At 32.7% G+C, this 26,837-nt stretch overlaps 1 protein-coding gene across 1 annotated transcript in view; it reads right to left on the reverse strand.

Moving 5' to 3' along the window:
- LOC114336495 (uncharacterized) overlaps positions 1-26,837 on the reverse strand; it is a 165,812-nt gene that overhangs the window by 103,390 nt on the left and 35,585 nt on the right. Inside the window, exon 2 of the mRNA XM_028286871.2 lies at positions 25,596-25,847. Within this exon, the coding sequence (XP_028142672.1) occupies positions 25,596-25,840 (245 nt within the window). The 5' untranslated portion in view covers positions 25,841-25,847. The remainder of the gene's footprint in view (positions 1-25,595; positions 25,848-26,837) is intronic.

A 26,837-nucleotide genomic window follows, 5' to 3' on the forward strand; every position in this document is an offset into this window, starting at 1 on the left:
CAGCGGTTCTCAATCTGTGGTACATGTACCACTGGTGGTAAATACATAAATATCATTATTTGCGGCAGTGGCGGCTCGTACCATTTTAAGAAGGTAGTGCCACAACTCGGGCAGCCGCCAAAATTTTTAGTGACGGATTCACGATATTGTCAAAAAAAGGTATACTGACAACAAAAACTAAAAAAAAATATGCGCGGATAGTTTTATCTTATGTACATATCTTAAGTTTATTGATCTGAGGTGCCAAGCAATTGTCCAACATTGATCAAAACAGTTCCGTAAATTAATTAATAATAAAAACCTCTTAACCTACCACCAGCATTTACTGCTGATAGTGCTTGAAAATTGTTATTACGATTTAGTCTCTATTTACCAATTTATAAAAATAATACTATTTCATTATTCACACGCATGCACAAATTTTTGTAATGTCACTTTTAAAGTTTACGATATATGAAGTTCATTCTTCTATTTTTTGGTTGCAAAGTTTTCAATGACTTTATAATTAAAATTATCAATACAATTTACAAAATGCTTTTCTGCAGATAGCATACCTAAAGCACTAGGTTTCGATGCAAACATCGAAAAACAGCGTTCTGCTTCAGATGTTGATATAGGAATGGTAACTAAAATACTTAAAAGTTTAATAGTTTCTTCAAATGTGCTTTTTAAACCTTCCTTCTACAATAAAACCGATAGCGAAACAGCCCCAGAGGTAGTACTTAATTCGTCTCGCTAATACAGTACCTACTTCTAATTCAGTTTTAAACCGAGTTTTGCTTAAAAATTAAAATTGTCTCCATGGTTCATTAAGAAATGATTCGGAGAACTGATGCTTATAAGCAGAAAACTTCTCCGACATAAATAAATTAGAAGCAACTAAATGTCCGGAGAAGGTAGACCTTTGAAAGATCTGGTACTTTGAATAATATGAACCTTTAAGTCGTTGTCTAATTCGGCGCTAAAATTGACCAGCTTCTTATGCCTCTATTTTCTGAATTTTCTTTTTCGTCGTGACCTCTTAAAGCTAACTCGAAAGCTCCACAACACCTTATAACATTTGTAGTTTTTTTTTCTAGCGAAAAACCACCAAAAAAAATTTTAAAATACTAATCTTTATTGTCAATTAATAAATTAAACTTAATAAATAATCAAAATATTATCAAAATACCCACGATCATGATGCACTAAAAGTTTAAAATACAAAAACTTTTTAACAGAAAATATACATAATAAAAGCGACAAACCAGCACGTAAAGAAACTTCAAAATAAATAGACCTGGCTTCATACCCTCGTGCCTGGCACAGAGATTCTAATGTTAAGGTATAGTAATAGTCCAATATAGCACTTTCTCTGTCACTTACATATAATGCTCGTAAAATCTTTCTCTCTTTACTCGTGCCAGTACTGACTTCGGCGCGAAGGAGATTCTCCTGTCGAATACTCTCCGCTGTCGGCAGGGATTGTATTGCGCCCATAGTTTGCCATATTTTATATAATTTATGAAGATCAAAAGAAATACACAAAAAAATTAAAAAGTTTTATATGTTTATGGATAGTTAGCAAGGTAGTGCCATGGCTCTATGGCACTACCTCACGGGCCGCCACTGATTTGCGGTGGTACACAAAACACAAAAAAAATTAAAATAGTAGTACTTAGTAAGTCTTGATAATACAATCTAAAAATATAGATGGTACCAAAAACAATGAAAGGAACTGTAAGTGGTACATGACTCAAAAAGGTTGAGAATCGCTGATCTAGACTTTTTACGATTTGGATATCAATGTCATAAGAGATAAAGTATTAAGTTCTGGCATAAATAGGTATCTATCCGCTGTGAGCTCGTACGTAGAGGGGATATTTACAAATTCTCGAGCGCCAGTAGTGGCAAGTCTGTAAACGTTTACCGGAAATTTGACATAAATGTCAAAGTGATTAATGTAAAATTAAAATTAAAAACATTACTTATAAAAAATATTAGTTGGTCAAAGCTGTGGTATATATTTTTACCTTAAATATACTTACGTTTTAAATACTGAATTTAAGTTTTTTTAATGTTCCGTAATATGTAATTATAATTTAATCTAAAAATCTTAGCGCCATCTACACGATAATTGTGAAAGTATCCGAAGTAAGAAATTCATATTTTATCAATAGAACGTCAAAATGATTAGCAAAATCTTAAAAAAATTGATTACAATTTAATTAATTTTTTGCGTTGTAAATGTTAAGCGATAACAATTAAACAATAAATTTAAAAATTACCGGTGAAAGATAATTCCAGTAATCCGCTAGGAGCGCCACCAGCGAAGCTCAGAGCGTATACAGTATACCTACATATATATCATTTCAACTTATTAAACCGTAATTATTTATCCACAAGTAACAAACACAATAAAAATTATAGTGATTTTTATTACGACATAAATAGATTTAATGAAGTGACGTATATTAGGGGAATATTATTTTGATTACTCTAAAGCTAAAGTAAAGTCTCTAAAGCAGGGGTGGGCAAAAGCCGGCCCACGGGCCGGATTCGGCCCTTTTGCTTACTTTATCCGGCCCGTTGAGAAATCCCGCAAGCAATTTTTTTAAGAGCATAGGCGCAATACTTTTTAAATGCATTCATTTTTTTCGAATCCTGAGAAAACTAATAAGTATTTTTGAAAAATTTAAACGCTGAATGAAATATTACATTATTGTCGAGGGCCGAAAGTCCCTGAAAACTTCTCTGTTTATTTTATTTAATAAGTCACAAGGATGAAAAAAAAAAGAGAAAATTTAATGTGTTTTTTAATTTCAAATATCTCATTTAAAAGAAACTGTTTGTTTATTCTAAGGAATTTTCGGTCCTCGGTAATCTTTCCTTCTGCGTTTAAATTTTTCAAAAATCTTTTTTCATTTTCTCAGGATTTGAAAAAAGGGATGCATTTAAAAAGCGTTGGTCCGCAATTTTGCGCATACGCTCTTCATCTCTTTTATGCGATTTTGTTGAAATTAATAGTATTAGTGTTCGTAGTGATCAATGAAATGAATCTCGTATCTTCAGCTTTTCTTAAAAGCGTCTGTGTGTTTTAACCCGGTCCAGGCGCGAATATTTTTCGGCCAGGGTATTTGTCGTCTACCAGGACCCTTTTCTTTCGATTTTACCCTTCATAATCAGCTGCTGCAACAACTTACAACAACGTACTTATCATTTCTAAGTTTGTGCCCTTTCTTTCTTGCTGTCTTTCTCCTTTTAACGATATCTCGCTATTTCGTTCGTAATATGATCGGTCCATAGTGTTTTCAAAATTCTCCTAAAAAGCCACACCTCAAAAGCTTCCAGCTTTCTCATAAGTCAGGATTAACAATCCAATAAACGAAAATAGACTGGATATACCATTTTTATTATTATCCCGGTTTTTTTATAATGTTCTCTGCCTTCCGGTTCCCAGTTTCCAGCTCCGTTCTGAATGCCACAGAGCTAGGATTATTTCGGCCCTCCTCTTTAAAGTTTGTTTTGGCAGCCTGTCGTCGTCCATTCTTTCTACATGACCATACCAGACCAGTTGTCTCCTATGAATTTCGTCGACGATGGTTGATTTGACATAACGTTTTACCATTCGATATCAGATTTGCAGATTGAATCTTTGGTTACTCAGAAATTTCCTTATTTTCATAAAGGTTGGTCTTGAATTTCTGAAATTCATTTTTTATTTGGATCCTTGTTATGGCTTAATATAATGGACCACATTAAAAATTTCGTAATTTTACTGGGAACAAATGGCTCACATATACACCCACACCCAACTATGACAATTTATATTATTATATATTATTAACAGTCAAAATGTCTTTGTCCAAATTCTTTAAAATGATACTTATAGTATTATTGTCAAAAAAATTTCCTGTGCAGAGAAAAACATCCACCAAAAACATTAGCGTGTGCGTAGCGTACATACTGGGTATGGCATAGGTTTCCGGCCCGGGAGACATTTTGAAAATTTCATTTTGGCCCGCGTTTAAAAGTATTTGCCCACCCCTGCTCTAAAGTGTAGTTCACATTCATTTCACAAATGGAATTCGATCTCATTCGTTTTCAATAATAAAAGATTACGTTACCGAATTTAAGCATATGACTGATGTGACATAGTAGATGTTCAAAAACAGCTACTGTCCCACTTTGCCTAGAGGCCGACCCACTACTTTGTGCCGTGTAATGGTGTAATTTGGGTTGCCTATATGAACTTAAATTGGCGAAATGGGCATATAAATAATAAAGTTTTGCTGTATTAATCACTTTAAAAATTCACATTGTAAGTAAATTCACATGTAAAGTTATTACTATAAAGAGTAATCTATAGGTACCTATACTGTGGCTATATGGTTGAATAAAATAAAACAAAGATAAGATATAAAAAAAATCACAAATTTTGTTAAATTTGGGAAAGTTTTTGGATAATTTCTTTCTTTCATCCACCCTTTCTGCACATTTCATATTTTTAACTTGGTATCAGAGCTGATGGACAGTATTTCAAAGTTTAAATACTTTTTTGTAAGTATTTAAAACTTTAGAGTATTTAAATGCCAAGTATTTAAATACTCTATAGTTATAAATAAGTACATACTTGGTATTTAAATTCTCTAAAGTCTAAAGTATTTAAATTCCTACAAATAATTATTTAAATTTTGAAATACGGCCCATTAGCTCCGATACCAAGTTAAAAATATGAAATGTGTAAAAAGGGTGAATGATCAAGAAAAAAAATTACCCAAGAACTTGGGTACATTTTTAGTAGTATTTAAATACTTGGCAATTAAATACTTCTCAACATTGGTATTTATTTATATTTTCCCAAATTTACTAAAATTTGTGATTTTTTATATCTAATCATTGTTTTATTTAAGTCAAGCATAACCACAGTTATAGGTACCTACAGATCACTCTTTATAGTAATAACTTTTCAGGTTAATTTTTAAATACATCTACGAAGAAGTTACTACATATCTGATTGAATCAGGGTTAAACACTATACCTAATTTTTTGTAGTTCTTGTTTTTAGTTGATATAAGTTAACAGGTAATACATTAGGTATACACCTATTAAGTAGGTATGTTTTGATCTCGACCCTCGTAAGAAAATATTTGTTAAACCCTTATTGAATCGCTTCCTCTTCCGAAAATGTCACCGCACGCCACTGTCTGATTCATTTATGCTTTACAATGTGAATTTTTAAAGTGGTTAATACAGCAAAACTTTATTATTTATATGCCCATTTCGCTTATTCCAGTTCATATAGGCAACCCAAATTACACGGCAAAAAGTAGTGGGTCGACCGCTAGACACAAGTTACTGTCCCGAATATAAATGAAAAAATACACCTTACACCTTACTACACTCCAACCGACATGACATAGGAATAGACGTGAGCTACTGCGCGCAAACCGGAGAAAGGATGCAGAATTCATTTGGGGCCTGGGGCTTAAATTGCAGAGTTGCCACGGTTCTTGCAAATATTGACTGCTTTCTTTTGAATTGTTGTTTCCATGAATCATTGTAAATTCTAAATGGTTGTCTAACACAGTGGCGGCTCGTACCACTTTAAGAAGGTAGTGCCACAACTCGGGCAGCCGCCAAAAATTTTTAGTGACGGATTCACGATATTGTCAAAAAAAGGTATACTGACAACAAAAACTAAAAAAAAAATATGCGCGGATACTTTTATCTTATGAACATATCTTAAGTTTATTGATCTGAGGTGCCAAGCAATTGTCCAACATTGATCAAAACAGTTCCGTAAATTAATTAATAATAAAAACCTCTTAACCTACCACCAGCATTTACTGCTGATAGTGCTTGAAAATTGTTATTACGATTTAGTCTCTATTTACCAATTTATAAAAATAATACTATTTCATTATTCACACACATGCACAAATTTTTGTAATGTCACTTTTAAAGTTTACGATATATGAAGTTCATTCTTCTATTTTTTGGTTGCAAAGTTTTCAATGACTTTATAATTAAAATTATCAATACAATTTACAAAATGCTTTTCTGCAGATAGCATACCTAAAGCACTAGGTTTCGATGTAAACATCGAAAAACAGCGTTCTGCTTCAGATGTTGATATAGGAATGGTAACTAAAATACTTAAAAGTTTAATAGTTTCTTCAAATGTGCTTTTTAAACCTTCCCTCTACAATAAAACCGATAGCGAAACAGCCCCAGAGGTAGTACTTAATTCGTCTCGCTAATACAGTACCTACTTCTAATTCAGTTTTAAACCGAGTTTTGCTTAAAAATTAAAATTGTCTCCATGGTTCATTAAGAAATGATTCGGAGAACTGATGCTTATAAGCAGAAAACTTCTCCGACATAAATAAATTAGAAGCAACTAAATGTCCGGAGAAGGTAGACCTTTGAAAGATCTGGTACTTTGAATAATATGAACCTTTAAGTCGTTGTCTAATTCGGCGCTAAAATTGACCAGCTTCTTAAATATCGATACATTTTTGGCAAAGTAACGTAAGTGACATTTTTGGCGAAAATCATGTTTTTCCATTAAACTAGCACGATTATTGTTTAGAAGGTACTGCCAAAGTGTAGTAAGTCTAGAATTAATTTAAACATAATATATGTATAGGTTTACTACACTTTGGCAGTGCCTTCTGAACAATAATAGCGTTAGTTTAACGGAAAAACATGATTTTCAAAAATCTCACTTACGTTACTTTGCCAGGAATGTATCGATATGCCTCTATTTTCTGAATTTTCTTTTTCGTCGTGACCTCTTAAAGCTAACTCGAAAGCTCCACAACACCTTATAACATTTGTAGTTTTTTTTTCTAGCGAAAAACCACCAAAAAAAATTTTAAAATACTAATCTTTATTGTCAATTAATAAATTAAACTTAATAAATAATCAAAATATTATCAAAATACCCACGATCATGATCAGGGCCGTCTTAAGCATACACGGTGCCGGGGTGCGAGACTCATCTTTGCGCCCCCTTTTGTCAGAAGATTAAATAGGTTATAGGTACGCAAAAATTTAAAATAATTATGTTTGGTTTCTTTATTTATATTAAAAAAAACATGGTTTGAGTATTCAAAAAAGATCAATCTTATGACACTATACGATAACAAAGTCAACTTTTCTAGCTTTAAAGTTGGCAAAAGTTTTTATTACCTCGGTGATACTTTTTACTTGCTTTTCTATACTTATTAAATCCAGGTTTCTTCATCTGTCTTGGCCCATTGTTGAGCGCAGATAATTTTTGATTAATTTAAGTTTAAAAAAAGACCTTTCTCCTTCAGCTGCTGTTACTGGAAGTGTTAAATATATCCTTAGAAATATTTGGGAAAACGGAGAGTAAATTATTAGATTATATAACTTAAAATATCGAGTGGAGGTGTGCCTTTATTTATAAAAATATTGTTAACAATTCTAACTCATGGAATATATCTTCATCATCTACCTATTTCCATGCGCTATTTTTTTTGTAAATTCGAACATTGTGTGTTTTTTAAGTTTTCTTCGGAGTTTCTCCAACTCAATATATTTTCCAAGAACGAAAAATTATGATTATGTTCCCTCAACATTTCAAATCTTTCACTTAATTTTGTAATGGCAATGTCCAATAAATAATAATAGAAGTTAACTTTAAAATTTTGTTTTGGGTCTAACAGAGGCTCGTGTGCAACCTCGTAATTGAAATGTCTTTTTCGGGGACGTGGACGAACAGTTTCAGAAAATTTAGTTTCGCAATCGTTCTTTAGCAATAGTTCTTCGCAATAGTTCTTTAGCCATTGGTACTGAGTCAATTCATATCTGATCAAACGGAGTGTCAGTGCGGTTGTTGGCTATCTTAAAAGCTGCCAAAATAATAATATCCCGCGTTTACAAAATTTTACTGACAATATTAACCTTTGCTAATAGCTATTTGTATAACAAGGGAGGAAAGTGCTACTTTTCCTCCCGAGAATGAAGTTTACTGCCCGATGCATAGCGGAGGCGTATAGGGCGTCAATAAGTTATTTCATCAATGACATACCACGACGTAACTTTTACGTTTCCTCCCTAGGAAGGAAAAGTACGAGTTTGCTCCCTAAAATCAGGTCAGGAAAAGTATACTTTCGGTAGAAGTAGATGGAAAAATCTTTTTCCACCTACCTCTACCGAAAGTATACTTTTCCGGACCTCATTGTAGGGAGCAAAGTTGTACTTTTCCTCCCTAGGGAGGAAAATATTTTTCCTCCCTAGGGAGGAAAAGTAAAAGCGACGTCATGGTATTTCATTCATGAAATATAACTTATTGACGCCCTGTATAATATCTATTTTCTATTACGAAGTATCTATACATTTTAACGTGTATTTATAAAACATCCTGTATTTTGCAGAATGGTAAAAAACAGTAAATTGTTATTTTGATTTAACAATGTTTACATTAATAATTTGACTTATATTTGACAGTTGACAGTTATATTGTACCTACTTGTTGTTTTAGTTCTAATAAATTTTGTTGGTTAGTTACATAAATAAATTAAGTAAAAATGAAAAAATGACTTGTTATTTGAGGAAGGTGGAAAAACCATATGTATAACATGGGAGTAAAGTGCCTTTTCCTCCCTTGAATGATTACTGCCCTCCGCTACGCGTCGGGCAGTAAACTTCATTCTCGGGAGGAAAAGTTACACTTTCCTCCCTTGTTATACAAATAGCTATTACCAGTCACGACAGCGCAGATAAACTTAAAGTTCTTTAATTTTGTCATCAATGACTTGTGTCATTGTCGTACTTGTTGTCAAAAATTGAGTATAATGCATCATAAATTTTGCCCATATTAAAACGAATTATATTTAAAAAAAAACATAAATTTCTTGAACAATTGAAAAAAACTTGTTATTTCCAATGAGCATTTAGCAGCATCATTTAGCACTAAATTAAGGCTGTGAGCCGAGCAAGGAACATAAAACTCACGAGGATTTATGTCTAAAAATTTTTTTTGAAGGCCAATATTGTGCCACTCATACTTGCCCCATTATCATACCCCTTTGTAAATCATCTAAATCAATATTCATTAATTTCAAAAATTCTAACACATAATTTGCTAATCCTTGTCCGGTAGTATCAGTAACCGGAAAAAACCTAAAAAATTCTCTCTAACTTCGGCAAGCTTTGTTGATGAATCAAGATAAACGAACCTAACCACAGTAGTAAGTTGTTTCTTGTGTGAAATTCGACATTCAATATTGGTCAAAATTACGCGTCACCTTCTTGAAATTATTTTCGGAATAATCTAAATAGGTTTCATATTTCATTTGCATATCGTATGTGTAGTAAGCATTAATAGCCTTTGTAAAACATACCGAAAGTGCACTTTGAAAGTTTGAGCCTAGCAAATGTTCGATTTGCGCCCCTTGGACTTGGAGCCCGGGTGCCTCGCACCCCTTGCACCCCCGGGTTGAGACGGCCCTGATCATGATGCACTAAAAGTTTAAAATACAAAAACTTTTTAACAGAAAATATACATAATAAAAGCGACAAACCAGCACGTAAAGAAACTCAAAATAAATAGACCTGGCTTCATACCCTCGTGCCTGGCACAGAGATTCTAATGTTAAGGTATACTAATAGTCCAATATAGCACTTTCTCTGTCACTTACATATAATGCTCGTAAAATCTTTCTCTCTTTACTCGTGCCAGTACTGACTTCGGCGCGAAGGAGATTCTCCTGTCGAATACTCTCCGCTGTCGGCAGGGATTGTATTGCGCCCATAGTTGCCATATTTTATATAATTTATGAAGATCAAAAGAAATACACACAAAAAAATTAAAAAGTTTTATATGTTTATGGATAGTTAGCAAGGTAGTGCCATGGCTCTATGGCACTACCTCACGGGCCGCCACTGGTTTAACAATGTTCGGTTACCATAAATTCTTAATTATAGAAATAATCTAATAAAGGTGTTTTGACTAGTCTGTAATTCCCGTCTATTTTAAATATTCTTAAAATATTTATATACATAGTAAAATGTTTCCCAAATGTTCAACTAATTTTCTATAATTGCTGAACGATCACATTGTATCCCATGGGGTAAAATCTAATTCTATCCTGCTTGCGGGTGTTATACATTGATAAATTATTATCATAGTTGCATAGAAAATAGCAAGTACTATTTTTGGTTTAAATAGGTATTATGTGTGTAGCGACAAGCTACAATTACTATTTTCAACGAAAACTTTTCGTTTATAAATTCGCAAATGTGTGTGTGTTATTGCGTTGCCGCTCCTGAAATTACTAGAGGCCAGCTAGTGATGGATTCCTATGTAGTTTTGTCTTCTGAATCCAAATCTGAAAACGGCATTTCGCTATCTCTAACCATCTTCGAGATATCCGACCTCAAAGTCGTCATTGTGACGACACAAGCCTCCTTTAAATTGTCATTTTCTTCCGACATAGAAACGTCAACTCTACTTTGTTTTCGTTTGACGCAACTAAACGTCAACATAAAATTGAAATGTCCGATAAACAAATTTTATTTATTTATGTTAATGTAATGTTAAATTACAGTTCACTATTTTCAAGGAAAACTGTTTATTTTGTATTTATTTATTTTTATTAGATATCAAATCTATATTATACGAGGTATGTCAAAAAATATGAAGTTCGATCAAGATTAAAGTATCTTTGTTTTTCACAATATTGAAAAGTGTTATTATAAAAAGTTGTTTGGAGGTAAAAACTATGTTCTAATATGCATTTAGGTACTTGTACATCCTTCTAAAGATAAAAAAAATATTTGAAAATTTTTCTCAAATTACGGACACCAATATCATTTTCATTCATAACTCTTTTATTATTAATTTTACGACGAAAAGTTATTCTCCAAAAAAGGATCTGCATGGTCTAAAATCTAAGATGCATCGCGGTGTGCAAGTACTTGGAAGGGAAACGAGAAACGACCGTGCGCGAGTCGCGGAGAAATATTGCAACTATCTTAAATAATTCATATTGTCAATTGAAATTGTCAAATTGACGTATATTTCATACCTTCTGTCATTGAAGCAGAAAAATTATATATTCCTCCACAATATTGATATGATATGCAATTATTATATAAAGGTAAATTTAATTAATTGTATTTTGAGTGCAGTACTGCATTTTAATAACTAATTTTATTTATTACATACAATTGTTCACGTTTTCATAACATAACCTGAATCTTATTTTTTCTTCTTACTATTTTTTTGGACTATGGCCTTGACAATTATCCAGTAACCAGGACTAATATAATTGGCCAATATAATTAAAAGTGCGAATAAAAGTACAGAGCGAAGAAATACGGGTCGCTTTGCCGAACTTGCACGGTCCCATCAAATTTTATCAATTTTATTCGAGGTATGTCAAAAAATATGAATTTCGCTCGAGAGTAGAGTACCTTTATAGTTCACAATATTTAAATTAGGATATAATTGCATATTAAAACATAGCATTTAATACTAAACAACTTTTCATAATAGAAATTTTCCATATTATGAATTTAAATACGTAAATAAACAAAGTTTTCGTTATGATAATGCTCGCATTTTCAGCTTGTTTAATGATTAATTTTTAACTTTTCTTTCTAAACGAAATAACACACGTCTCATTTAAAATTTACATTTGTTCCGCTCGTAATATACAGAAACATAATTATATTTTTAATTACTTAAACCACTATTCAGTTTTATGTATACGAAACGAAATACCATTAGTCTGGGCTGATTATCGGAGAATAGGCCATTTTTGGGAAAAGTTATTTACCAGCAATTTTATTGCTGAAATCGAATTATAACATCCTATATATTAATAATATAGGTATGCAAAGTCCGCAGATAGTGTGCTACTTTTTTTATAAACAAAATGGCGCCCAAAAATCGTGTTTTTTTCAATTTTTGCTCTATATCTCCAAAGATTTTAACTTTACACCAAAAACACCCAAATAAAAATTCACCGCAATTAAATTCTGCATAGAGACGTGTTTTTCCCGATTCACTTCGACAAAAACTTTCCCCGGAAAAAGCGGGATTTTCCAACAAAATCTTTAATTTTCAACTAAACTTTTAGATAAGTAATTGTTAATCAATAATTAAATAACTTGGTAATATAAAAGCCCTTTTTGTATAGATTATAATTCCAGAAGCCGATGGAAATTGAATGAACAGTTTAGCAACAATTGAATTGTTAATTAAAAATTTACGGTCGCTATAATCACGACAATAATTATGATGCATAAGAATAATTATGATTTTTTCATGAAAAGACACTATACCTATCTAATGTACTTTACAGAATTGAAATTGGACTATTTAAGCGGCCTCAGGAATATTTTAAAATTATAAAGAATTTTTTGGCTTATAAACAAATAGAATATCTCAGGAAATATTAAACTAAATTAAATTATAAAAACGGTACTCGAAAAACAGTGGCAGGACGCTTCTTTTAAAAGAAAAAACGTTTAATTATGATAAGTAGTTCATGAGATACAACCTGTCAAAATTGACCTGAATTTACGGCAAAGATATAAACAATAGGATCATAATTTTTAAACCATCACCTTTTTATTTTTGTCCTCATTCTCCACACCAATTTTCATATCCTTAAAATACTCATAACATATATTATTATAATAAAAACTATCGATAATACGTGTGAAAATTGCCAAAAATAGCAAAATTCCAATCAAAAATTAGGTTGGGAAAATGTAACCCTCAAAGTTCAAAATCGGTATACGTTAAAAAAATGCATTTTTTCGGCTTCCCATGGAGCAATTTCCTTCATTCTTTTTTTGTTCCCAAGTAACTCGAGAAGAGCCATCGAACTAACGCATTATTAAATGTCAAACTTGCTTTTGTTTTGTTATAATAAATTAATTTATTTATTATAACACAAAATTTTAATTTGTTTAAATAAAAATTGTTTAAATAATTATACAGCTTTCAAATGAGAATATTTATGTTTTTATCTTTAAAAGGTACACTTGTAGTAAGTTTATCTAAAAAAAGCCTACAACTGGAAAAAATATGTAGTTTTCTGTTCTTATAAATAAATTAATCTATTATAACAAAACAAAAGCAAGGTTGACATTTAATAATGCGTTAGTTCGATGGCTCTACTCGAGTTATTAGGGAACAAAAAAAGAATGAAGGAAATTGCTCCATGGGAAGCCGAGAAAATGCATTTTTTTAACGTATACCGATTTTGAACTTTGAGGGTTACATTTTCTCCAACCTAATTTTTGATTGGAATTTTGCTATTTTTGTCAATTTTCACACGTATTATCGATAGTTTTTATTATAATAATATATGTTATGAGTATTTTAAAGATATGAAAATTGGTGTGAACAAAGAGGACAAAAATAAAAGGTGATGGTTTGAAAATTATGATCCTATTGTTTATATCTTTGCCGTAAATTCCGGTCAACTTTGACCGGTTGTATCTCAGGAACCACTTGTCATAATTAAACGTTTCTTTTTTTAAAAGAAGCATCATGCCCCTATTTTTCGAATACCGTTTTCACAATTTAATTTAGTTTAACATTTCCCGAGATATTTTATTTGCTCCAAAAATACTACTTATATAAAGTGTTATATTAAAAACACACAAACACACACACACACACACACACACACACATAATATGTATATTATACAATTTTGGTTCATTACATTGTTCCGACTGACCCTGTATAATTGAAAATAATTTTTAATCGTAGACGTCGTTGATATACATCAGTTTTGTTATAAACATTTTTAAACAGTGTTGAGCACGCTAATAACCGGCAAAATAACTATAGTCCTTTTCATGACCATTTTTCAGTGCGAAACAGTTTTTCGATTTCTCTCTAACGCATTAAATTGTATGTGACAGAAAAAAACGCACGTCGCTGATTACAGACATTTATAACATTTATTCTAGTTATTCTAGTTGTCGATAGATGGCGCCATAATCAAAAAAAGAATTATTTATTAAATAATATAATATTATCAATATAATCTGTACAATTTATAAGACTATACAAATCAAAGAAAATACCATTTTATAAATGCAATAGACACAATTGATTTGTTTTTATTCCAAATTGAAAATAAAATGTGCAACTGTCAGATTTAACTAAAATCCCATGTTAGAATAAATGTCATAAAAATGTGTACTATCACGGACTTACCTTTTTTTCTATAATTTGTGACGCACTGAAAAATGGTCATGAAAAGGAGAATAGCATGATACAACTGATCCAAAAAATGGCATAACCCAGACAACCAAAGTGAAAGTTTTCCTCTAACACCAAATTGTTCTACATGGTCCACATAATGTTCAGTAAAAAGTTACATCAGTTTGTGAGTCTGGTTTGGGGGGAGGTGGGGGTAAATTCGGTAAATTAGTAGTTGTTTACGTTTTTCGTCAATATTTCTAAAACTATGCGGTGACCGTAAACAATGTTATATACAAAAATGTTCCACATTAAATTTTAAACAAAAGAGGTCCTATGCACAATTCTCCTAAAACTAACGGTTCCAAAGTTACGGAGGTAGTGTTGTATAATTGGTCCAAAAAAGGCCTAACCCCGTCATCCAAATAAAAGTTTTCCTTCAACACCAAATTATTTTATATGGTCCACATATTGTTCAATAAAAAGTTACACCATTTTAAGCGTCGCGTTTAGGGGGGAGGGGGAGGGGAGAAGTCGGTAAATTAGTGGTTTCTTACGTTATTCGTCAATTTTTCTAAACGTAAGCGGTTAGCGTGAACAATATTCTATACAAAAATGTTCTATATTAAATTTGAAACGAAAAAGGTCCTATGCATAATTGTTCTAAAATCAACGGTTCCGGAGTTACAGAGGGTGTAAAGTGGAAGTTTTCCATATTTTTTACATATTTTAAGCAAATTATAATATGATTACTGAGTAAATTAATTTTTTTAACAGGATTGTATTTTCTAAATATAATTTGATATTTCAATGGCCGGTGGTATGTTACCAGTGATGTGGGAGGGAGTATAATAATAGAATAATTTTAATTTTTAATAAAAGAATAATTTTAATAACTAATTAATAACATATTCCATATATAACATAAAAACCTGCCCGTCGCCATATTGGATGTAGCACAAAAGTGTCAAATCAAGTGGTCCCATTTAGTAAATACAAAATCATCCCTTATGTCGTATCCCCTCTCTCCCATATCACTGTATGTTACTGATAAGCCCTTAAAGGAACGTCAATCTCACCACCTTCAAGACGCTTGTACAGGCCTCGGCCATATAAATCTCTGGCATGGTTCTTTTCGTGAGCATTTTTCAGTGCGTCACAAATGATAGAAAAAAAGGTTAGTCCGTGATAAATACACATTTATGACATTTATTCTAACATGACATTTTAGTTAAATCTGACAGTTGTCACATTTTATTTGCAATTTGGCATAAAAGCAAATCAATTGTTTTTATTGCATTTATAAAATGGTATTTTCTTTGATTTGTATAGTCTTATAAATTGTACAAATTAATTTTTTTTAATATAGAATAATATAATAGTATTTAATATTATATTATTAGCGCCATCTATTGACAACTAGATTAAATGTTATAAATATCACCGACGAAATGTAATCAACGAAGTGCGTTTTTTTCTGTCACATACAATTGAATGCGTTAGAGAGAAATCGAAAAACTGTGATGCACTGAAAAATGCTCATGAAAAGAACCATACGAAGAAACCCACTCTGAACTTCTTTTGGATATAATGTCGCATGAATATCTTTCCAAAACAGTAAAATTTTCGTTTCAAATTTAATGTAGAACATTTTTGTATAGAATATTGTTCACGCTATACCGCTTAGGTGTAGAAATATTGACGAAAAATGTAAAAAACTGCCAATTTACGGGCTTCTCCACCCCCCAGACCCGACTCTCAAAATGGTGTAACTTTTTACTGAACAATATGTGGACCATATAGAACAATTTGGTGTTGGAGGAAAACTTTTATTTTGGATGACGGGGTTAGGCCTTTTTTGGACCAATTATACTATGTATATAGACTAGGAGCCGGTATAGGTCATCATCATCATCATTTGGCTCTACAACTCTATGTGAGTCTTGGCCGCGTTTACTATTTCCCTCTATTGTTGTCGGTCCTGAGCAGCTATTTCCCATTGCTGTACTCCCATTTTGCGTAGATCGCTGGCTACTGCATCCTTCCATCTCTTTCTTGGGCGACCAACTGACCTTTTTCCAACGGGCCTTTCCCAGAATGTGGCGTTTAGAAGTCTTTCGTCACTTGATCTTAGTACGTGACCCGCCCATCGTATTCTGTTTGATTTAATGTAGCGTACTATGTTTTCATCTCCGTATATTGTCTGGAGTTCATCATTGTGTCTTCTTCTCCATTCTCCTGTTGTCTCTTCTCTGCAAGGCCCATAGATAGTCCGCAGTATCTTTCTTTCAAGTACCAGTAATTTTGTTGTTTCCCGCTGATTCAGAGTCCAGGTTTCGCTTCCATACGTTATTGTGGGACGAATTATTGTCTTATATACTCTTATTTTTGCTGGTCTTGAGAGTATTTTTGATTTAAGTAGGGTCCTTAACGAGTAATATGCCCCGTTTCCTGCAATAATCCTGGCTGCCACGTCCTTTTCATAGTTATTTTCAGATGTTATGATCGCTCCCAAGTACTTAAATTCTTTGGCGACTTCAAAATTGTATTCATTAATTGTTACGTTTTGTCCAACCCTTGGTCTTGGGTTCTTCGTAACCACCATGTACTTGGTCTTGTCCTCGTTGACCTTAAGACCAACTTCCTTGGCTCCGTTCTCGAATACGGTGAAAACTTCTTTTGCATCTCTGGTGGATTGTGCAATTGTGTCCACGTCATCCGCAAAGGCTAATAGTATTTTTGATCCTTGGGCGGCAAATCCGTTTGTCAGTTGTGGCTGAGCTTTCCTTACTGCATGAGCCGGTATAGGTGAAATTTGCTAATCATTTTAGGCACGATAAGATCCTATAACTCAAATAGTAGAACCTAAAATAAAACGTATGAACACTGTGCCGTCACTTTTTAGTTGCACATGCGTCGACAGTGGAGCATCAAATTTTCCACTCATGGACGGGATAAATAAATTAAAAAGTACCCTCCCTTACTTCCAGAATTCAATTTTTTTATAATCTATGTGATTAAATAATAAGACTCAGCGTAATTTTAACCCACCACCCCTTCCCCCACCATCAAAAACTTCATTTTTCGTTTTTATTTTTTTTTTTAGGTGGGATGCAATCAATTTCAGAATTTCAAAAAATTCATAGGCATATTTAAGGCTTCTACAAAACATGTCTATTTTTTATAGATCCGTAGGTTGAGTGTACATAACCTCAAACGCTAACGTTCCGTAACGTTCGCCACCTTCGAAAATTCAAAAAACTGTTTTTATGGGGTTTTTTAGGGATTTGAACGTGTTTCTCCCATTTCTAAATGTTCCAAAAGACTCAGAGTTACTTCAATTTACATATAACCTATAAAAATAGCATTGTCTTCAACTACTTTGGCGTCTACAAACTAGGGAAAATCCTCAAAACCCCCAAAAAAAAACAGTTTTTTGGATTGTTTAAGGTGGCAATCCTTACGGAAAAATCTGAAAAAAATTAAAAACATAGTGTTTGATAAAATACACAAAATAGAAAAAAAAAATTACACCTCCAACCAAAACAAAGTTATACGCTTTTAAAAAAAATTTTTTTTTGGGGTTATTTACAGTCAACCTACTGATCTATAAAAAATAGACATGTATTGTAAAAGCCTTAACTATGCCTATGAATGTTTTGAAATTTTAAAATTGATTGAATCCCACCTAAAAAAAATAAAAACGAAAAATGAAGTTTTTGATGGTGGGGGAAGGGGGGTGGTGGGTTAAAATTACGCAGAGTCTTATTATTTAATCACATAGAACTTAAAAAAATGAAAAACATTGAGTTCTGGGAGTGAGGGAGGGTACCTTTTAATTTATTTATCCCGTCCATAAATGGAAAGTTTCATGCGCCACTGTTGACGCATGTGCCACTAAAAAGTGACGGCACAGTGTTTATACGTTTTCTTTTGGGTTCCACTATTTAAGTTATAGGCTCTTATCGTGCCTAAAATGATTAAGAAATTTCACCTATAGCGGCTCTTAGTCTAATACTACCTCCGTAACTTTGGAACCGTTAGTTTTAGGAGGATTATGCATCGAACCTGTTTTGTTTAAAATTTAATGTAGAACATTTTTGTATAGAACATTGTTCACGCTAAACCGCATAGTTTTAGAAATATTGACGAAAAACGTAAAACATTGCCAATTTGCTGACCTCTCTCCCCCCCCCCCCCCCCACTCCAACACCGCCCACTCCTCCAACACCCCCACCTAACCACCAACCCGACGCTCAAAATGTAACTTTTGGCTAAAAAATATGTGGGCCATATAGGACAATTTGGTGTTGAAGTATAACTTTCACTTTGGATGTCTGGGTTTGGGTCTAGTTATACCATACTAAACGCAAAAGATGGAAAACATATTAAGTTGTCAGGTGCGAAGTTTAGCGATAAAAACCTATAAATGTACATTCTATTTATTGTTTTCCACCTTTAGACGTATCGGATGAGTTTGGCAACTGTCACTGTGACAGTGACAGTTTTAGTTGACATACTCCGCTGATACGTCTAAAGATGGGAAACAATAGATATAATGTAAATGTATAGGTTTTTATCGCTAAATTTCGCACCTCTACTACTTTCATTTCTTTTTATCATACAACTTAACATGTTTTCCATCTTTTGCGTTATTTTGCCGGTTATTAGCGCGCTCATCACTGTATACTACATATACACATATACTTCGTATACTACATATACTTCGTCTAATTTACTTACCGTTGCACGTCATCCGCGTCATAGACTGTGACGTTGTTCTGAAGCTATTTCCTTGTGACATTTTTATAATTACGTATTTTTTATGGGAAATAAGCCACAATTTTACTAAAAAATGAATTTATTAACGTTTCGAAGCCCAAATCGTAATAGACTGTGACGTCACATGATACCAACACGAAATATTTAGGCGGTAGGTGTGTTCTTTTTTAGAATCATTTTGCCGAGTACACTGGAATAACAGCCACTAGACATATTTTATTATATACGCGTAGAAATAATTGAAGATTTCTATTAATGTTAACCAAAAGAAATGCACAATAATATGTTTCATTTACTTTGTATAAATGGATTATAAAGCGTTTTTATGAAACACATTTGTTCGAAACACACTGAAACTGTAATCGAACGAAGGTGACATTTTAGCATAAAGGACATCGCACACATCTTATAGAAAATATAATGTCACTCAAATTCAATAAAATTTATACCAATAGATTCATTTTAAATTAACGATCAAATCTTATCATTGCGCCAACTCTCTATTTTCAAAAATAAGAGCAGAAATTGATATAAATAAATCTGAAATCAAATGGGTAGGTACATAAGTTAGAGAGAGAAAAAATATTTTAAAATACCCAGATTTTCGGTACTCCATAAAGTTTCACTAATCCGCTTAGGCCCAGCGGGATTTAAGCTATTATGAATAGCACTCAGAGCAATAATGATTGTAAACTAACATTTTATGGACTCCAAAAATGTGATTTCGATAAACTTTAATTGCAATTTGCGCCGTAATTAATCATAATTAAGAGTTGGCGCAATGATAAGAATTGATCGTTATATTAAAACGAATCTAATCGTATAAATTTTATTGAATTTGAGTGACATTATATTTTCCATAAGATGTGTGCGATGTCCTTGGTAACATTTATTTGACAGTTGCGGTGATGACACTTCAGATTTGTTTATATTCTTTACTATAAGTATTTGTTTTATTATATTTACTGTTTTTATTATTTACTTTAACGTAACATTATAACTTAATTCTTGTTCTCTATTTCGTAAGTTTTTATTTATTTGCATTGAAAATTAATTTGTTTTGTTGTATAGTCCACGTTTACAATAAATGTGATCGATTCGATTTAAAATGGATTCAGGATTTTTTTTATACTTTGGCAACTATGTCAACTTAGATCTCTGGCGTAGATAATGGCGTGCAACGGTAAGTAAATTAGACGGACTGTAGTTTAGCTGTAACAAGAAAACCGGAGGTTGGCGCACCCTGTACATACATTGACGTAAAATAAAAATATATATTTTGAACAAAACTATTTTAATACGATTTATCGTATAACGTGAGTGCTGTTTACAGCCCGTTCACACTTGTCGTGTGTCGGATCCGAATTTTAATCCGAGGTTCCAATGGCAGCGCATTTTATATATGGAGCTATTCACATTTATCGGACACCGATTTATTGTTGGCGACGACAATATGTCGGCTGTTTTGCGAGCCCTCGCCGCACGGAAAAAAATCGTGATCCAGAGACATGTTAAGGATAGACCGGTCATATGCCACTCAATGCATCGAGGTGTAACGCCGACATATGATTGAGTGGTCTAGCCATCTTTGTCTGTCACATGTGCGGGATCGCTTGGTTAAAAGAGATAGATAGACCACCGATCGACTGTTTCCATGCTGTTTCTGCGTTACGCTTTTTTGGTGAGTATGCCTTGTCTACGCTTAATTTGTCAATGGTCGGATCTCGCTCGCCATGAATAAGAATAGGGTTCACTTCACATTTGTCGGGGGGTCGGAGCTAGTGATGCCACATAAATTCAACAGGGATTTCATGAGATTGGAAAAAATAAATGATGAGATTTCGCTAGAGTTTAATTCTGAAGGGAATATGGATTGTTAAATGATAAATAATTATAAAATACATAATATAATTACAATATATAATTTTAAATATGTTATATTGTCAGATATTATAGTCTTCTGTTTTCCGATGTGGAAGAAACATTCGGTTGGATAAATAAACTTGTTGATATGATTTCAGCGCATTGAGTAGTAAGTATATTTCTAATGCTGGGGCCACAGTAACGTCTAAGGCCGTTAATTAACGCATTATTTGCCATCTCTGTAATGCAAATAATGCGTTAATTAACGGCATTAGACGTTACTGTGGCCCCAGCATTATACGGTGTCAGATAATATCACAAATTATATTAATGATTAAAAACCCAATGCTTTTAGCGAATGAATATTTAATCTGCAACATTATTTTGTTTTGTTTAATACTTTTTAATATGATTTTTAGCAAAAAAGTACAAAGTTTAATCTGACCAAATATTTTAATGCCGTATTGTGTAAAAAATAAATAGCTATTTGTATAACAAGGGAGGAAAGTGCTACTTTTCCTCCCGAGAATGAAGTTTACTGCCCGACGCGTAGTGGAGGGCAGTTTTCATTCAAGGGAGGAAAAGGAATTTGTTCCCATGTTATACATATGATTTTTCCAACTTCCTCAAATAACAAGTCATATTTTCATTTTTAAATAATTTATTTATGTATCTAACTAAAAAAATTAATTAGAGAACTAAAACTAACAAGTAGGTACAGTAGAACTGTCAACTGTCAAATATAAGTCAAATTATTAATGTAAACATTGTTAAATCCAAATAACAATTTACTGTTTTTTTCCATTCTGCAAAATACAGGGTGTTCCATAAATAAACGTTAAAATGTATAGATACTTACGTAATAGATAATAGAATATTATATAGGGCGTCAATAAGTTATTTCATCAATGACATATCATGAAGTCACTTTTACTTTTACTCCCTAGGGAGGAAAAGTACTTTTACTCCCTAGAGAGGAAAAGTACGAAGAGAGGAAAAGTACGACTTTGCTCCCTACAATTAGGTCTGAAAAAGTATACATACTTTCGGTAGAGGTAGGTGGAAAAAATATTATGTTATTGGTTATGAATGAATGAAAATTAATTTCTAGTTGCCAAATATAACGTAGCTAATAGTTAATCTTTTTAATTAATGCTGGCCGTACTGTCTTTACGATTTATCATGCAAATTATTGTACGATCGGTAGTACAACAAATTACATCGTCTCTGGGCGATTTATCGTATTTATTGCATTGTAAACAACAATTGTATTGTTGATATTTAAGAAATTATTCTTCTGATCTACAATGATAATGTACAACGCCTGTTCCTTTGTGTACAATTTAAGCATGATCAGTTTTTACAGAAACAATATAACATTTACAGTTCACTATAACTTTATTTTTAAAGAAAATTTTAAATATAGGATTAGTGTCTATGTTTTATCTGTTTACTGCGTTATTTTTATAATAATATAAACGTAGAAAATGTTAAATACGCATTTAAAATGTAAATTTGCTATTGCGTCAACAAGCAATTATCTAGTTTTGGTAAAACTATTGATTGATTATTCACTTTATCAATTAATAAAAATATTCGATCTGGAGAAAAACTAAGTGGAAAAGACGAACAAAAGCAATAGGTACATTTAAAAAAATAATTTAGAGAAAGATGAAGGAGAAACAATATATTATATGGCATTTAATTCTGTAAGAGTGGTTTTGGACAGGCTAAGTAACTTCCGCCAAGGCATAAATATTGAAGGACGTGTATAAACTTAACTATTGTGTTAAATGGGATTAAACCACAATTTATTGTAATGAGAATGACATAGGCTGAGAAGGGCACATGGAAAAAACCCCGTCAGTCAAAAAAAAGTAATTTTCGATAAAACAACCATTTATTGTTTTTTCGGCATATGCGGCACCCAGTGCCGCATATTTTCTAACGTGGATTTTAGTAAATCGACGGTGTTTTGTACAAAAGCTAATAAATGTTTAAAAACTATTCCTTTGAAGCCACTGGATAGCGGCATCGGCCCATTTCTTGAAAAAACTGACTAACGGGGTTTTTCCCCTGTGCCCTTCGTTGAGATTTCCAAACCGAAAATCGTTTTCAAACAATCCCAATTAAAAATTGAGTTATTAGAGTTAACCAGCAGATGTTTATAAATGGAAACTGGGTGCCGCTACTAATTTTGACAGTTGACTTATTTGGCCTTACTTACAGTAGGCATTACTCATATTTTCAGCCACATTCTGAGAGTTGTTGTTGTACCTTCGGATTAAGATTTTATGTGACTAGGAGGCACCATTGCTCAGCCCTGGTAGATTATGGCCGAGATTATTCATAGAAGTGAAAACACAAAAAAAATAGACACTAAACAACAACAAAAACATGAAAGAGAAAAAACTTCAAAAAAAGGGCGCCACTGTTTTTAAATATTTCAATCCTAAAAAACAGAAATTGGATGTTCAAAAGACAACGATAAAGTCTAAAAATGCTGGTATGGATATCACAATTGACTGAAAATATTAACGAAATACAAATCCGGTGCGTTAATCTTGTCCCATTTTTGTTAATTTCATTACAAACACTTTGTACATGACTCATTAGTGTGACCAACTTCAATTCAGTCGAATTCGGGACAAGGCTGAAAAAAATACTTGAAATCCGGGACTTTTCAGTGAAAAACGGGCCATTTTCCAAAAACAGAAAAAAAACATTCATCAGCCATCATTACACCGTTGCATGAGGCATGCCTCGGACAGCTGAGTCATGTGAACACCTATACAAGTTGTACATAGTACATATCATGTACACCTATACATATTGTTATTGAATCATCTTTTCAGGACGATATTTAAAAAAATACAGAAACGAAAAAAGTCCACAGTTTGAGTTTTCGTAGAACTATAATACCACGATATAAAATGGATGCGTTTTAAATGTGGTATTAGTATCACACTCTAGAAATTGTCAACTTTTTTCGTCTCACCAATTTCTTAGAAGAATAATAAACGTATTCAAAATTTTACTAAAACGTCGAAAATTCGAATGGCCCGGAAGCCTTGTCCGGGACACCGGGACACGATTTCGTAATTCGGGCCATGTCCCGGATTTTTCGGGCTAGTTAGTCACAGTATACATGAATATTTTCTAAAAAAAATTTCTGGAAATTATTTTGTTAGCCCATTGATATAATCAAATGCCCGTTATATTGTTATTTACCACTCAGTGTAATTCTTATCTAAATATGTATTCTGTTCTTTCTCGGTTTACGACTGTATTGCGAATCTTTTGTATACACTCCGAGGCATAAGTTAGGAATATAGAAAATTATGACCATTTTCCAAGTTGTTTTTTTCGTGAACATATTAACGTAGTCCGCTATTTTTTTTTATATTTTAGATTTTTCTTTAGTATTTACGCAGTTGTGCAAAGGTTTACTCAAATACCGGGTAGAAGAAATTAAATGTTTTTCTTATGTGAAGTTTAAGACACTCTGTAGGAAGGACGAGGTACAAATGTGAGTATACATCGGAATCGTATATTGTAGTATGTTTTGTGAACATTTTGTTTTTTTAATATCCCTGATATCTTTATAGAAAATAGGTGGTTTTACTCGTTAACATGTGTTATATATGTATATATACCAGAAACTCTCCCGACAAACGAAGACCGGAGATTCTTCAGATAATTTTAAGACAATTTAACCCAATTCGCCTAGTCCGAAAATGCTTCCTAAGGGAGCTAGAAGAGATCTTTGAATATGGCGTCTTGGAATTAGTTTTTATTAAATATCTCCAAAACGCCTCTATTTAGAAAAACTAAAACTGGTACGCTTATTTGCCTTCCAGAGAAAAATCGATTCCATAAATTACGAATTTCTAGTACCGGTCATAGGCGCCCGTTTTGAGTAGGGCAACGGTTATTTTATAGCATAACATTTTTGTCTTTAATTTCTAAGCATTTTTGACACTAGATTAATAAATTGTGAGGTATTCTAGTAATAAAAGATATTACTTTTGCTCTAAGTCGGTAGGATACACTGTTTTCTAGAAAAATCGATTTGAAAATTTTTCGTTTGTTGAATTTGAAAAATAAATTCAAAAAAAACTGTTTATAAAACCGATCATTGGTAATTTTATTTATCTTCCAGGGATAAATCGATTTCTCCAATTGCGAAATTCTAGTACCGGTCATATGCGTCGCAGTCCGTTTTGGGTAGGTCAACGGTTATTTTATCGCATAACTTTTTTGTCTTTAATTTTAATTTTAATTTTAAGGATTTTTGACACTTGATGATTACATTATGAGGTATTCTAGTACTAAAAGTCACTCTTGCTTTTAGTCGATAAAATACAATGTTTTTTTTTTGTGAACATTTTTTTCAATTTTTTTTTTCAAATTCAAAAGACGAAATATTTTTAAATCGATTTTTCTAGAAAACGGTGCATCCTACCGACTTAATACAAGAGTACCTTTTTGTACTAGAATACCTCACAATATAATAATCTAGTTCTAGTATCAAAAATGCTTAAAAATTAAAGACAAAAAAGTTATGCGATAAAATAACTGTTGCCCTTTTAATTTAAAAAAAAATTTGAAAACGATTTCCGCCTTGGAAATCGGAACGTCAATACTCATTACAATCTCAATTTAATCCCATTTAAAGTAATAGTTAATTTAAACATGTGGAAAACATTTGTTTTCATAACAAGCAAACATTAAACAAACTATAAAAACCTTAAGAGATATTTACTTGAGTTTAGCATAGTAGAAATCATGTGGAATAGCAGTAAGTACTCCGGCACCATCACCAGTATCGTTATCACAGGCGCATGCACCACGATGGTTCATAGATATAGCCAATCGTTGAGCATCGCGCACTATTTTATTTTGACGTTTACCATCAATAGCAGCTATAAAGCCAACACCACACGCTTCTTTCTCGAACTGCGGGTCGTACAGGCCCTGCTTTGGAGGAGCCTGCCACGATTCAGCCATTTAATTTCTGAAACAAAAAACATTTCTGAAAATAAAGTAGGTATATTTTGCATGTAAAAAGCAAGAATACAAATAACGTAAAAATGTAAAACTCTAGACACAAGTAATTCCACAAAATTCGGAAAATGTAAAATTAAAAACCAAGGAGAGGAAATCCAAGGCAAACTATAGGAGAAGGAAGGTTACTAATATGCAGAAAAAAAGAACACGTAGCGCAAATATAGTAAGATAATCTATGAAGTACCGACGTTTACTGAGAATATCTTGAACAGACAGAGTGACCAATTCAGAGGTATTGAGATAAATGGATAAAGAGATGTGTTAAAAGGAGGAAAGCTACATATCTGTGCCATGTCTTCCGTAATGATAAGTACAACAGCTTATGTTGGAAGGCAATTTTAAAGGTAGAAGAAGTTTGAACGGAAAGGAAAGATCTTGGCTGAGAAACTTAAGAGACTGGTTCCAAATACTAGATGCTCCAAACATAATAAATGCGGCATAAAACAGAGAAACGTTTCATTTGATGGTGGCCAACCTTCGGCAGAAGACGGCACATTATCTACATAGATTTGTCGATAAATATATTACAGCTACAAGCCGCCGACTTTAAATACCATTTGATTTTCTCTCATCTCTTATTTTACAGTAATCCCATTATACAGGGATGTGGAATTCATCCATGGCTTCATACAATTTATTTATTACAACACTATCATAGGCCGATTTAAAATCTACGAAAAGATGGTAGGTATGTGTCGATATTGAATTCATTGGTTTTTTCCAGTATTTGCCTTAGCACAAAGATCTGGTCTGTTGTTGATCGACCAGGCCCAAAAACACTCTGAATGTGTACTTAGGCCACCATATAAGATACTCTAAAATATTTTGTAAGCTGTATTAAGGAGGGTTATTCCCCTATAGTTTCTACATATCAATTGATCACCCTTTTTATGTAGCGGGCAAACGATTCCAATACACCACTCTTCCGGGATTTGTT

The sequence above is a fragment of the Diabrotica virgifera genome, chromosome 8 (assembly GCF_917563875.1).
Source record: "Diabrotica virgifera virgifera chromosome 8, PGI_DIABVI_V3a".
NCBI lineage: Eukaryota > Metazoa > Arthropoda > Insecta > Coleoptera > Chrysomelidae > Diabrotica > Diabrotica virgifera.